This window comes from Lissotriton helveticus, chromosome 6, assembly GCF_964261635.1.
Source record: "Lissotriton helveticus chromosome 6, aLisHel1.1, whole genome shotgun sequence".
Classification (NCBI taxonomy): domain Eukaryota; kingdom Metazoa; phylum Chordata; class Amphibia; order Caudata; family Salamandridae; genus Lissotriton; species Lissotriton helveticus.
Window position 1 is genome coordinate 1,259,294,378 of NC_136067.1, and position 15,745 is coordinate 1,259,310,122.

General features: G+C 47.6%; 1 protein-coding gene across 1 annotated transcript in view; it reads left to right on the forward strand.

Annotated features, from left to right (window-relative positions):
* IGF2R (insulin like growth factor 2 receptor) overlaps positions 1 to 15,745 on the forward strand; it is a 1,933,894-nt gene that overhangs the window by 581,280 nt on the left and 1,336,869 nt on the right. The window contains exon 18 of the mRNA XM_078648980.1: positions 13,427 to 13,589. Within this exon, the coding sequence (XP_078505106.1) occupies positions 13,427 to 13,589 (163 nt within the window). The remainder of the gene's footprint in view (positions 1 to 13,426; positions 13,590 to 15,745) is intronic.

Below are 15,745 nucleotides of genomic sequence, written 5' to 3' on the forward strand. Positions count from 1 at the left end.
CCCCTCCAGTTGCTGCACCCCACAGGCTTCTTTAGCATGCACTTGCAGGCACACACCTGCCCTGTCGGAGGCAGGATCTGGCCTTTTCTTCCATGGTGGCAGGCACCTTACAGTTTCTCTAACCCTGCTGCACCATCCACCATTCTCAGAACATCAGATGGAGGATGAGAAGTCTCTCTGCCAGCAGAAAGTGCAGGCTCCTGTGGTCAAAGGAGCCATAGAGAGGGTCCTTGCGCCAGAAGTCGGTTGAGGTTGTTATACCCACTACTTCTCTCCCATGTTAGCCCTTCGCCCTCTCCATGCCATTCTAAAACAAGTATTGGCATAGCCAATAGGTCTCGCCGCCGGGACCTAATAAGTGTTTAGCCATGCAGGAGAATAGTGTTTGGTGCGGGGGGTGGGTTTGCACAAACAGAACCAAGCATATCCATGCACATGTACAAGCATATACACTCATGCAAGTAAGCAGTGAAGAGGGAGCATGCGGGTACCTGATCTACCTGCCAGAGACAGTCCCCAGCTTCTCGTGTTGCGCAAGCAGAACCCCCTCCCACACACTGCACCAGATGCCTTAGGCACATCTCTTTTGTTATCAGTAGTGACTAAATCAATGATATCATGGATACTGTGACAGTAAGCACGGTGGCACTGTTAATTGTAAAGTTACTGATGCAAAATAATAAAGTATTTTTAAAAAGCACGTCTCTTTGAACAAAACCAAGTTACAAAAAGATTTTTTTTTTAAAAGGTGCCAACTGGGAAGACGATGTAGGTCCCCAGGCAGTGTGTCTTGTTGCCTGGTTTAACAGAATGCCAGCTGTGTCACAGCCAGGTGGGAGATCCCTGGAGCTGTGACTGTCTTGTGTTTCATGAGGACCTGCCACACTCGTGTGAGTCCGCGCCTGTTCGCCTCTCCAGTATCTAACCTGGCGCTCGCCTATAACCACAACAACAAAAAATACAACTGTGTAACATGGCAACACGTTTCTTGGTACTTGGAAGGGGAGCTGAGTGTTCTTCGAGAACATAAAAATTAGTTGTGTGAGAGTCAATGAAAGTTGCACTTGCACTCAGCCCCCACTCCAGCCCCTCCCCCCCTTTAAATTCCCTATTGTTTTCCGAGCATTTGGCTGCACGGTGTCCCTCAAGGCAGGAAATCCGCGTGGTGAAACGGCGGACAGAACTATTCACTGATTAGCCCTGATTTTAGCATACTATTGAATTTTCCAGTTCTTTGGGGCACTGCGTTTAATACATTTTGGATTTATTTTAAGAGCCTACTAGGGTGCTTAATGAGCCTACTGCAGGAAGCTGTGTGCCTAAACTCAACAGGTTTCAATTCTAGTCTGATAGCTCAAGGGGTTAACATGTTAGCTGCAAAGTTTATCTTAACATGTCACAGGCCTCAGTCCTGTAAGGGGGGAAGTCACTCGGTTAAGGCGCATGCTGCGTAGCTGTGCGTGTTTCCTGCACATAAAACAGCCTTGTATTGATCGGGTCCCCTGATTCCCACCACACCACTCAGCTTCCAGAGGGGGCGATAACAAAGAGGCATTGAGTGCTGAATTGAAGCAGGCTTGCGGTACCAGGCTGATGAAAATGTTGTTTTCTTGCGCCTGTCGTGGCAGGATGCGGTCTGTGTAAAATGGTTTCAGCACTCAAGCTTTTTGCGTGGATCTCCCTTGTGAGTGAACATCTCCCGAAAAAGAGCCTGTTATCACCCCGGGTTTAAGCGACCAAACTGTGTTCTCGCAAATGGTATGAAAGACCGTCTTTTCAAGAGTGTTTGTTGTCATGCTGTTAAAAATAAGCAAAGGTGTGCACGTCCTTCGCCTCTCTACCGGTGGCAAGCACCCTCCCACTGCCCCTCGCTCCTCTGTCTCTACGTGAAATCTGTCTGCCTTGGTCACTTGCGGGAGTGAGCAGGGGCACCATCTGTTTGTAAGTTAATTACAAAGAGATGTTGCCAAAGCTCGCTCCCTTAAGGGAATCACCAAACGTGCACGCGTTGCCATTGAAAGCAATGCAAACCGTGCACGTTGTTTGGCGAAAAAGCAAATCGATTCCAAGAGGTCTCCTCCTATGCAGTGCATGCGCACTGCGTAGGCGAGACCTAAACAGACAAGATCAAGATGCTCACTCTGCTCCAGGTCCTGCCTGCCCTTGACCATGGAGACTGGATGTTAGCACTGCAACTGCAGAATGTTTATTTCCACATTCCCTTCCTGCAGGCCCACAGGCATTATCTGTGATTCAAACTGTCTGAAGTTTTGTTGTTTGCGTTGGCCCTAGCACGGCAAGGTCTTACTGTGGGCATTGCACGATTGAAGGGAACATCTTGCCTCTTTCAACCTTTTTGCAGTTGCCCGACCTGCGCTCATTATTCAAGTGACCTGTTGTGATGTGTTTCCTCAAAAAGCATGCGTCCTTCCTCCCTGTTTAAGCCCTAAAATGTAACTCTCATATTCCTCATGTGCGAGCCATTTGAGCCTCCTTCAAGACAGTAATTCTTGTTCTCATAATCTCAGCGCAGCAGAGGAGTGAGTTACAGGTTTTGTCTTTTAGCCTGCCCTATACCACATTCTACCCAGGCCAATTGATTCTATGGACTCGAGGCTCCTTTCCAAAGGTTGGGACTCCTTTTCTTGTTGGTCAGAATATCACTTTTCTGGCGTTCTTTGCACCACCACCACACCTCTAAGGAGGAGGAAAGACTCTACTGGCTGGATCTGAATAGGGCTCTCCGCTTCTTCTTTGATCATACTAAAGAACACAGATTGGAGGATCAGCTCTTTACCAAAGTCACTGAAGCATATTAAGGGAAAGCCAATCAGAAGAGAAACAACTCTCACTGGATCGTACTATGCATTGAGTTGCTACACATGCAGGATGCCTGTTCCGAACATTTGTCAGGCCAAGACCGGAGTATCACTCCATATGTTCAAGAGGCACTATTGTCAGGCCAGCCAGGTCCACCAGGAAGGGCACTTTGCCTGCTCGGACCTTCAGGACATTTTGGTTTGAGCCAATACACACTCTCATCCTGGGAGGTTGTGAGAAGTTGGCCTGGTATATGCTGTCCACTAATTAAAGTGGGCACTTTGCACCAGTCCAAACAGCCCTTAAGGTGATTTAGGAGGTCAAAGATAACATTAGAAATCTATCCAAGTGGTAGGTGTGGAGAGCAGCCTTCAGGTTTAGTCTTGAAGGAATGTTAAGCAGCTTGTTTTACCAGATTGAAACCTTTACAGTATTGGTTAAATAAAAGGAGAACCACACAGTAGTTATAAAAATGTGAATGTATTAATAATCTAGTACGACACAGTATATCGCACACAAAGATAATTACAAAATACACGTTTGGACCAGCAAGGTCCAGGAGAATCACCACAGCAAGGGGAGTCAGGGCAGCCTTGGAGCAACCAGGGAAGCCCAAGAAAAGCAAAGTTGACCCTCAAGTGGACTCACAGGCCAGAGGCACAGGAGTCGCGAGAGGACCTCGAGCGATTTCACCAAACAACTCGGTGCGAGGAAGCCGGGGTTTTTGGTAGGAAATGGTGCCAGAGGTTGGGGCTACTTTGAGCCCAATGCACTTGTTCGGGAAACGCCAACAAGCATATGCACTTGCAAATGTACGCGGTGCACAGGGGTTCGTGTATTGCAGCCCCCACGTGGGATTCTGACCTCAAACTTGGTGAGAGGACAGCTCGGACCTCGAGGGACGTAGAAACCCACCTCCTGTGTTTCTGAAGCTTTCGGAGTCCGTAGGAACTCAGGTCAGCAGATCGGACAGCAGTGTTGTGGTGCCTTTGAATGCAATGGAGTGTGTCCTTCACCCCAAGGGAGATTTCTTCGGTTGTCCTTGATGCTCTACAGGTCCTGCATGGATCCTGTATGGTACCATGCCATGCTTTAGACTAAGAGGGAGGCTAAGTCGGGCCCAAACTAAGTCCAGCGACGTCTTGAGTGTCCAGACAGTCAAAGTTCAGTGGTTTCTGGTTCAGAATCTTGTCGGCATCAAATCTAAGGTCCTACAGCCAAGTAAACCCTTTTGTACCCACTGGAGAGTTTGGACAGATTCAGGGAACAGTGGGGATGTTACTCCCATGTCCTTTGTCCAGTTTCGTGCCAGAGCGGGAGCCTACTGGTTTGAACTGGACTATGCACAGGGACACCAAGTATGCCCCTCATGCAGACAATCAGTCCCTTGCAAGCGCACCCACCCAGCCCTAATGCACTAAATCCTGTCTGGGAGGTGGTCACAGGATGCCTGTTTTGCCTTCCCCTGCTCGAGCTTGGCTCAGCAGCAGGAGGGCAGCAATGTCTCCTTGGTCGGCAGGCACCATTTTGTGCTGTCCGGGACTAGACGGCTGGTACCGGGAACACAAGGTACCTCGCAAAGCTCGCTTCTGAGAGTTGGAATCATACCTCCCACACCGGTTACCGGTGTGGGGGTATGATTCCAACATGTATGACACCAAACACAATAGGGTTAGTGTTGTACCCTGCACATACAGACACTGGAAACCATGTTGTGTATTTCAAGTCTTCTTTATTGGTTTCAGTTCAGGGTAGTATCAATCATAGTCCAGCCATGGTCCAGCTCCTACATCTCCTACACCAGCCCCACCAGGAGCAGCCTGCCTAGCTGCTCAGCCCATCTCCAACTGTCACCACTCATCCACACAGGCACCCAGGCATTCCATTCATCAGTCACACCAACATTCCGTTACCATATCTCACTCTGGCTGAGCAGCTAGGAGGACCTAGGCTGATTACATGTAAATGTCATACTTAGGATATAACAGTTAGTTTTAGCCGTTTAGAGTTGGTCATAATGCGGTCGCATATTGCCACTTTTTTTTTTTTTTATATTTCCAAGACCTTAATTGAAAATGCATTTGACTGATAACACATCTCAGTGCCTACAACCTTAAAGAAGGCCGGCAGCGTTATAAACAGGTACTTGTATAGCACTGAAGAAGTGTGTGGCTGTAGTGCAGTTTACACAGCAAGTCGCCTACAACCACCATGGGCCGGCCGCGTCAATAGTAACTGTGAGTCTTGGGGTTTATTTTACTGTGGAACACAAACAAAAACCAACATGGATCAGTCTACTACCGCACTCCGTCCCCCTCCAACATTATTGCGAATTGTGGTTGAATAGTGCCTTTACAACAATAGTATCATAAAATGCATATTGCCACTTTATATGTCGTAAATGGCTGCTTTACTGACAACCTGGGAGAATGGACTCCGTAGGCTGCAGGGGTGTTGTGCTTAAGCACTGGCACCCTCTCACTTAGAACCAAGCACCCTGCCCTGAGGATTGTAAAGGCCTGCTAGAGGGATGACTTATAGGTTTCAAGTGTTTCAAGTGCAGTGACACATAGATATAGTAAACCAATATCTTTAGTAAGTGGTGAATGCATACACTTTCATGGGCTGCTATGCAAGGCCTGTAGTTCCATTTTGCACGGCCTCTCATGGGTGGCATAATACATGCTTCAGCGCATGGAGGCCTCTGGGGTACCTATGCCTTGGGTACCATATACTAGGGACTGACCAGAGTACCCCAGTATCCAATCTGGAGTGAACCTAAGTACATAGCATAACAGTTTAAGCAGATAGACTGTGGTCTTAATTTGCAGGATCCCAGTCAGACGAGTCAAAAACAGTATGACATTTAGCAAAAAGTGGGGGTAACCACAAGAATCAGATCCTTCTTTCCCACAGAGGTACTGGTTGAGTATCTATTCAAAATGTGAGCAGTGTGGGGTTAGAAGTCTGTAATAGAAGAATAAGCTACTTGCTTTGGGTAGCACTCTTTTTAGTAGAGACTCTATCTAACCGTAGATTACTCACGGGCCCTCCCATCCACCCCATTCTGTGAACTGGGCTATTTCACTTTTATAAAATCCTTTTTTGGCGATCTGCACGCTGGTCAAGACTTATTTGATTTAGACTGCACGCCTGAGGGCGCAGACGGGTCAGAAAGCAACTGATAGTGTGCATGGATGGGACTTATTTATGGCTGAGCACTTCATGTCCTGCATGGAATGACATGGACGCGAAGCTGTCAACACCACACTACCGGCACACAGGGGTACTGGTGCAAAATTTCAGGATCCAGTCTGATACCTGGGAAATAGTCAATAGGTGAATCTGCAGTTAGTCTCTTCCAGAAAAGTTAGTTACTGAAGGTAAGTTCGTCCAGGATAGCTTATCAGCAGGTCCTTGCTGAACAGGCCCCATAGAGTATGTAAAGTAGCTACATCTCCACTCCCATTGTTTAGATCATCCCCCTCCATCTGCAGGGGCGTGAGCAATACACTTCGGCCGTCTGAGTACAGTTATCTGCCTCCATCTTTGCAACAAAATGCCTGGGGTATCCAAAATTGGACCCACTGGCCTTTATTATTATTATGGTTGTACCAACCGTGCTACATTCACCAACACGCTTAACACACATTCCGGATATTAGCACAAATGCTGGGTAAGTTCATAGATGTGATATTTTACACAGGTGGACTAGTAGGCCCTACACTCCAGTGACCAAGATAATTGTTTGATCACGCTAGTGATCCTTAAAATATGGTATGCTGCCACCAATCCCTCTAAGTACTAAACACAATGACTGAGATAGTCCTCTGTCAAAATGACAGTATGCTTGGCGCATCCCTCCAGTTAACAGGACACGCCAGAACTTCTTGAAGTCAGGGATATGCCTAGGCCTCTGTGCTCACACTAGATTATTGTGGTGCCAGGGCCAAAATGTAAAAAGTTGGCATACCGTATACATGCATTCCACCACTTGTGGCAATGAACCCCGCCCATTCACCATGTAGGGGGCATTCCTTAGATCTTCTATGGTCCAAATGTGTGCATCACTTATCCTCATCCATTTAGAGGTACATACTATAAGTTCGAGGCATGTGGGCTGCTAAATTCATATCTATTGCATAGATCGCCGCCTAGTGTTGGGTCCGGATGATTGCACATTGTTGTCCTGGAAGAGTCTTCGAAGTATCACGAGATAGGTGGCTCCTCCCCTGGACTACAGTGCGCATGGGCATCGACTCCATCCCCAGATTGTTTTTTTCCGCCATTGGGTTCGGATGTGATTTCGACGTCTCCTGTTCGGAATCGATAAAACAACTTTTGAAGGCCACAAGGCTTTCTTTACTTCGTCGGTATTGTTCGCGTTCGGTCTCGTGTGTCCTCCAACTCTTCGAGTCGGATAACTGTGGAGTCGGGTGACTCTTCGGTCATCGAGGCCCTGTCGACGCAGCAAGACCCTGACGACGCTACGATGGAACGGAGCCCGTTCAAGTACTGCCCCGTGTGCGGTTCGAAGTACCCACACATCGACGTGCATCCTGTATGCAACAAGTGCCTGTCGCCGGACCACAACGAGGCCAACTGTATGGCCTGTTCGAGATTCAGGTCGAAGACGCTCAAGATTAGGCGCGTGGCGCGCCTCGAGGCCCAGCGATCGGCGCCGGCGGACATCTTTGGCGACCCCGAAGCAGACGAGCAAGAGCTTCACCTGCAGATCTCACCTACATCGGCGGAGGTCGAGGCCGACTACGGAGAACCCGTTGAGGACCTGGACCTAGACGAACACGTCGAGGAGGTAGGGGACGACGAGGAAGTTTATGGGGCCGCGGAAGATAGCTCGGAGGAAGAGCTATGCCCCGTGCGTACATTTACTAAGGCTCAGGTCACGGGATCGCCACACGGCCTTACCCACGACCCTACTCCTCAGTCCTCGGCCCCACCTCCTGGCCCGGCTACAGACATACCAGCAGAGCCTCCATTACACAAATCGAAACCGAAACCATCGGAATCGAAAACAACAAAGATGGCCGACAAACCATCGACACCGAAGACGTCTGGGACTACATCGAAACCGTCGTCTTCGGAGCCCTCGAAGCCGCAGAAGGCTGTCGAACAGGCTAAGGTGCCGAAAGGGGCCAAGGAAGCCGGCTCGAAGAAAGTCGTCGAGCCAGTGTCGAGTAAGGTGGTCGAGTCGAAGTCGAAGAAGACTGTCGAGACACCTTCAACCAAGCCTGCTGCACCGACAGGCAAACGGACAGTCGAAGCGAAGTCGGCGAGGGGCACCGAGCCGAAGTCTGGAGCCCCGACGCAGACAGATAAATCTGCTGCTCCAAAGTCTGCGACGTCGACGACTAAGGCCGGAACGGTGAAGCAGAGCACAGCTGTCGAAGGTGCGTCCGCGCCTCCGCCACCCAAAGAAAAATCGTCGACGCTCGGATCTTCCCCTGCGGGTGGACAGAGGTCGTCGGTCGGATCGACGAAGCCGTCCGCTTCTTTTACGAAGCAAGTCTCGGACTCCCTGAAACGGTTGAGAGACAAGGCGTCGGAGCCGAAAACACCTTCGGTACCGAGGACAAGTGTTCCACTGAAGAAGACTTCCATGCCGATCCTCTATACTCTGCCACCGAAGGTGGCGCCGAAGGCTTTTGCACCTCGTACGGTGCCCGAGGACTCGGAGCCATTGAGGCAGACTCAGCTGAGTGGAGGCTTTGGTCGACCACCTTTATCTGACGACCAAGAGGAGCATTTTATCGACGCCGACACGGGTAGATTAACGCTCTACAAGAGGAAAATTACATCCCAGCCTGTGGAATCCTATGTAATACCTCTAAAGAAGAAAAAGCCTGCACCAGACACGCCAGAACTTGTTGAACCCGTTCCACAAGGGCCTAGGCGGAGTCCTACCCCTTCACCCACTTGCTCAAATGGAGATGAGGATGAACAAGATGAGGGGTATAACTTCCCTGACAATACTGACCCTGATGAGCAGCAGGACTCATGGGTACACTCTGGTGATCAGGGGGACCAACAGGTGGTCGGTGACCCACAGATGTATGGGGTGAAAACTTCTCCAACTGAAGACTCTGCGGCGTTTAATGCTTTAATTGAAAGGACGGCTACAAACCATAAGGTGGAGATGCATGCCGACCCTGTGGAAGTTGACTTTTTGTTTGATACTTTCTCTGCATCAGAAAAAACTGTGAAGACACTTCCAATGCTTAAGGGGGTTCTCAAGCATGCCACAGACATTTTCAATGAACCCACCAGAGCGAGGGTAGTGAACCCACGAATTGAAAAAAAGTACAGGCCGGCACCTGGGGACCCTACTTATATACGAGGCCAGTTGCCTCTAGACTCTTTGGTGGTCTCAAATGCCCGCAAAAGGGCGAATTCGCAGACAACGGGTGAAGCTCCTCCCCCGGACAAAGAGTCAAAAGTGCTGGAGGCAGGGGGCAAAAGGGTGGCTGCGCAGGCAGCCAACATATGGCGCATATCTAACACACAAGCCCTATTAGCCAGGTATGATAGGGCGCACTATGACACCTTAGAGCAGCTCTTACAACACCTACCAGACAAGTTTAAAGAAGGAGCTGAGTTGCTGATACAAGAGGGCAAGCTCATTTCTAACGCTGCAATTAAATGTGCGCTAGACGTGGCAGATACAGCGGCGAGAGCAGTCAACACAAGTGTTATGTTGAGGCGTCAGGCATGGCTCCGCATCTCAGGGTTCAAGCCAGAAATACAGACGACTATCCTCAACCAGCCCGTCAATCCAGACAGACTGTTTGGGCCTGAGGTTGACACCACCCTCGAGAAGATCAAAAAAGATACTGAGACGGCTAAGTCCATGGGGGCACTTCAGTCTCAGCAATTCAGAGGAAACACTTTTCGTCGCTCAAGTGCGCGGGGTGCTACCAGAGGACACTTGGCACAGCAGTCACATTTCGGCAGAGGAGGCGCCCAGGCCTCGTACCCAAAACAGAATAGAGATGGTTACAGAGGCAACAGCGCCAAGGGCAGAGGCAGAGGCAACAATAGTTCCCGTTCCTCTGCTGCCAACAAACAGTGACTCTCTGTCACTGCCCCCCGACCATCCAACACCTGTCGGGGGGAGACTCCAGCAGTTCCTGCCAGTCTGGACGTCCATCACCACAGACAGGTGGGTAAGGAAACTTATCCAGTTCAGTTATTGTTTGGAGTTGACGTCCACTCCACCCAACATACCCCCAAGACAACGACCTATGTCAGCAGAGCACTTGCACTTATTGCAGCAAGAGGTTCTTGTGATGCTGCAAAAAGGCGCAATAGAGCTCGTGCTGGTGGAGGAAGAAGGCACAGGGGTTTATTTCCTGTACTTCTTTATCCCGAAAAAGGACGGTTCACTCAGACCCATTCTGGACCTACGCCCCCTCAACCTGTACATCCTCTCAGAACATTTTCATATGTTAACACTGCAGCAGGTTCTTCCATTGTTAAACCAGGGAGACTTCCTCGCAACCTTGGACCTCAAGGATGCTTACTTTCACATACCACTCCACCCATCCCACAGGAAATACCTCAGGTTCACCATACAGAACAGGCATTACCAGTTCAAGGTCCTACCCTTCGGAGTGACCACTGCCCCCAGAGTGTTCACAAAGTGTCTGGCGACCGTGGCGGCGCACCTCAGGAGACAGAACATACATGTCTACCCTTACCTAGACGACTGGCTCGTTCAAGCAAAGTCGGAACAGCAGTGCGCCGCAGACATGTCCCACACAATTCACCGCCTTCACAGTCTGGGGTTCTCACTGAACTATCCAAAGTCGCACCTTCAGCCAGCCCATGTGCGGCAGTATCTGGGCGCGACAATAAATACTCTGACTGCTACGGCTCAGCCAAACCAGGTAAGGATCGACAACATCCAGTCGCTCATCCAAAGGTTCAGACAGCAACACTCACTCCCAGCGAGAGTGTTTATGCAGTTGATAGGCATGATGGCCTCCTGCATCTTCATAGTCCCGCACGCAAGGTTGCATATGCGTCCGCTCCAAGAATGCTTGGCGCATCAGTGGACACAGGCTCAAGGACAATTGAAAGACCTAGTGTTGGTGACCGGTCGGGCATACAGCTCTCTGCATTGGTGGAATCCACACAACCTTTGCAAGGGCCGACCGTTCCAGGAGCCTGTGCCGCAGATCATCATGACGACGGACGCTTCTCTCCAGGGATGGGGAGCTCATGTGCTCCACTACACGGTGCAGGGACTATGGACGACACAGCAAAAGAAGATGCACATCAACTATCTAGAGTTGATGGCAATCTTCATGGCACTCAAGTCCTTCAAGGTACATCTGTGCAACAAAGTCGTGTTAATCCGGACGGACAACATGACTGCCATGTACTATATCCAGAAGGAGGGAGGTACGCACTCTCCACAGCTGTCTCATCTGGCTCAGAGCATGTGGAAGTGGGCCATTCAGAGGAACATTTTCCTCATGGCGGAACACCTCCCGGGCAAGGACAATCAAATGGCGGATCTGCTCAGCAGGTACAGCCATCAAATGCACGAGTGGGAGATACATCCATCAGTACTCCGCCCGTACTTCCAGCAGTGGGGTCATCCAGAGATAGACCTGTTTGCCACAAGGGAAAACGCAAAATGCCAAAGCTCTGCCGCCAGGTTCCCTCACCCACAATCGCAGGGCAATGCGATATGGATGAACTGGTCAGGCAGATTTGCGTACGCTTTTCCCCCAGCACCTCTAATACCGCTGGTGGCAAGAAAGCTAAAGCAACACTCGATGACACTCATCCTGGTTGCTCCAACGTGGGCACGCCAACCATGGTACACCACGTTTCTAGAACTCTCCGTGGTACCGCATCAAAGGCTGCACCTCACACCCAGACTTTTGACGCAGAACCATGGCGACATTCAGCATCCAGATCCGCACCAGCTCAATCTGGCGATCTGGCTCCTGAGGTCTTAGAGTTTGGCTACCTTAACCTGCCTCCAGAATGCATGGACATCATCAGGGAGGCACGGAAGCCCACTACAAGAGCTTGCTATGCAGCAAAATGGAAGCGGTTTGTCATTTATTGTACAGCACATAACATAAACCCGCTAGATGCATCCATTCCTAACATCATCTGCTATTTGTTGCATCTTTACAAATGCAATCTAGCGTACGCTTCCATTAGGATACACTTATCCGCCATAGCGGCTTATCTTCAAAACAGGCAGCATCTCTCTGTTTTCAATGTGCCTGCCATTAAAGCTTTTCTAGAAGGGCTGAAGCGGGTCATTCCTCCCAGGACCCCACCCGCTCCAGTATGGAATCTCAACGTGGTTCTCACTAGGTTGATGGGCCCACCTTTTGAGCCTCTACATTCGTGTGAGGTTCAGTTCTTGACATGGAAAGTGGCTTTCCTCATTGCTATCACGTCTCTAAGACGTGTTAGTGAGCTACAAGCGCTCACAATACAAGAGCCATTTATTCAAGTCCATTCAAACAGGGTAGTGCTCCGCACTAACCCCAAGTTCCTTCCAAAGGTGGTGTCACAGTTTCATGTCAATCAGACAATTGAACTGCCCGCATTCTTTCCAAACCCAGAAACAGTAGCGGAAAGAATGCTCCACACGCTGGACGTTAAAAGGGCATTAATGTACTACATTGACAGAACACAACACTTTAGAAAGACACAGCAACTTTTCATTGCCTTCTCAGCACCGCACAAAGGCAACCCTATTTCCAAAGCTGGAATAGCCAGGTGGATCATTAAATGTATTCAGATTTGTTATCAGAAGGCTAAACGCACTTTAACGGTCCCCCCCAGGGCGCACTCCACACGCAAGTTGGGGGCCTCCATGGCATTCCTAGGTAACATTCCTTTGGAAGACATTTGTAGAGCAGCCACGTGGGCTACACCACATACATTTACCAAACATTACTGTGTAGATGTGCACTCCAAACAGCAGGCAGCTGTAGGACAGGCTGTTCTCAAAACTCTTTTTCAGACTTCTGCAGCTGGCACGGGCAGCCGCCGCTAATGAGGGGACTGCTATGTATTCTATGCAATAGATATGAATTTAGCAGCCCACATGCCTCGAACTGAATATGCTACTTACCAGTATGCATCTGTTCTTGGCATGCAGGGCTGCTAACATTCATATCGCCCACCCTCCTCCCCGGCGCCTGTAGCAGCTGCAGATTACTTCTTGCATTTCATCACTAGCATGGACATCATTTCTACTATCGCACTCCATCTTTGCCACAATGGCTAAAAACAATCTGGGGATGGAGTCGATGCCCATGCGCACTGTAGTCCAGGGGAGGAGCCACCTATCTCGTGATACTTCGAAGACTCTTCCAGGACAACAATGTGCAATCATCCGGACCCAACACTAGGCGGCGATCTATGCAATAGATATGAATGTTAGCAGCCCTACATGCCAAGAACAGATGCATACTGGTAAGTAGCATATTCATTACCAGATGGAAATAAGAGGGCTCATATGTTACATCATTGATGAAATTATGTGTATCTTTTGCCTTTTATCCTTCAATCTAAAAGTACCTAACAAATGTTTTCTTCGAAATTGCAGCTTGTCAAGGTTCGCTGAGACCAATTCTGAAAATTGGTATGCAATGGACACTTCTGCAGATCAGAGGAAGAAGTACTACATAAATGTGTGCCGACCCTTGAATCCTGTTTTAGGATGTGACCAAAATACGTCAGTCTGTCAGATGAAGTATGAAAAAGATCATGTAAGCTATTTTTATTCCTAAACTTAGAAGTCATTTAGAGGCTGCAACTTTCTGTGAAATGTATGACTTATTCGCATTTTGTAAAAGAGTGACAAATGATAAATATCTGTGTATAAAAGGTGCTCTTGCTCTACGTTAGATCTCTTATGAAAGAAGGTACATGCAAACTACACTCATTCAGTGTTTGCTTGTGGCAAGAAAGGAGCATAGACAATGCTGAAGCTTTGGAATCAAGAAGGTATTGATTACCATTCCATATCTCTTTCAGGTGGCCACATAGCTTACCAGTCTTCCTCCTTCGATCTTTTGATGTGATGTGTTTTTTAATGTACTTTGCTTCAAGTTTGAAGGTCTTTCTGTAGATGTCAATGTAACTGCGAGAGCTATTCATGAACCTCTTTGCTGTGCTGTTTGTCTGTACTTGTCTTTTCATGTTACAGTTTGAATTAGTTTTTGTTGAGCATTGGTAGTTCCATTGTCAGCATCTGGTGTGTGCAGGAGTTAAACATGTTTATTGCTTGCCCAAGGTGTGAGAACTCTGAGGGGATGGTGTTGAGCATCTACAACAGACAGGCACACTTTCAGGTCTTGAATGTAAGGAAGATATTTGGATAGTGTAGATGTTACCCAATGAGCTGTCCTGACACATTCGAGTAATGATGGGGGTGCTTAGGTTGGTGTGTAGATGTATCCTAAAGTTATTGTTTACATTTAATAGTATTAAAACGCCTTTTGTTTTTGTATGTGTGCCACAATGTTGGTGTTTAAAAAAAGCTTTAAAATTTTTTCTGTGCACTTCCCTCCCCTTTCTGCCAGAAAAGTACACTGGCAGCCCTTTTATGCACGTACAAGTGTGTATTTAGGCCAAGGTCACAGGCTTTTTCTACAAAGGAGGCTTCGGGGGGGGGGGATATTTTTACAGCAAATATCACCAAAGTCTCTTGCAAACAGTGATATGTTATTGGTTGAATAGCAACGATTTAGCATGAATGTTTCATATGGCACAAGCTTATCCTTCAATATCTTAACTGAAAGACCCTCAAGAGTCATTTAGAGAGTGTGGTATTTTCCATCTCTTAACAGGAAAACATGAAGTCGAGCATTGTATATTCAGACAAAAGGAACAAAATGAAACTGCAGAAAAGGGCTTTGAATATACTTTTTTACTTCACCAGATGCTTGAAAGACTGTGTCTGGCGACCATAAATACTATGTTTTCGCAGGGTAGATGCTAATGTGCAATAGATAGTGCATTCAAAGGTGGACCTTGTGTGTTCAATTGTACGTAACACTTTTGTGCTCACAGCAAGTCCTGCAATTTGCAAAATCATAGGGTCTGTGAAAGCTACATTGTTATGTGCATTGTACTAAACCTATTTTGTGAAAGAGGCTTCCCAGCTCTCAAAGTGTGTTTTGCTATCCATTCTGTTAATTAGTTAGAACAATAGAGAATCGTCACCTCATTATTTCAAGTTGCAGTGGTACACAGAACAAGGTGCCCAAGAGAATCAGTTTTAACACAATGTTTGCAGTTTCATGGGGTGGCAACCTTTAACTGCAATAGTATTTTTAAGAGTTGTGTTTAATAACTATAATAATGTTGATTTTTCGTTTTTTTTTATTAATCACATCAAAAATTTTGACTAAAATGAATATAAGTGTAAAATGGAGTAATAACCAATGAATATTTAGGTAAAGCAGTCTATACAGAATGTTCCCCCAAAAAACCCTATGAGTTATTTTATTGGTATAAATACAGTACAAGTAAATTCAATGTAATCTGTTGTGACAGTCATGTTGACTTTTCAACTCCTATATGAGGCTTGCGACACTATCCTCATCAGGGTGGAGGGATACATATCCAGAAGATCTGCTTAACATTCTGTGTAAAGCCCTGCATGATGTAAAACGGAATACAAAAATCTTGAGGCATCACAAATTCATATTAGCACAAATTCAATTGAATTTGTGTGCATGCTTACACTAACTCATGGTGATGATGCCCAATACAGATAATAAAGTTTATTGATTAAACCTTTCACCTGTATTTTAACATGCTGTTTAGAGTACATGGTGAAAATAGATTCTGTGATTGTATTCACCAATACATGTAGTTCATCATGCAATATTATATATGACATTTTAGTTTGTTTTTA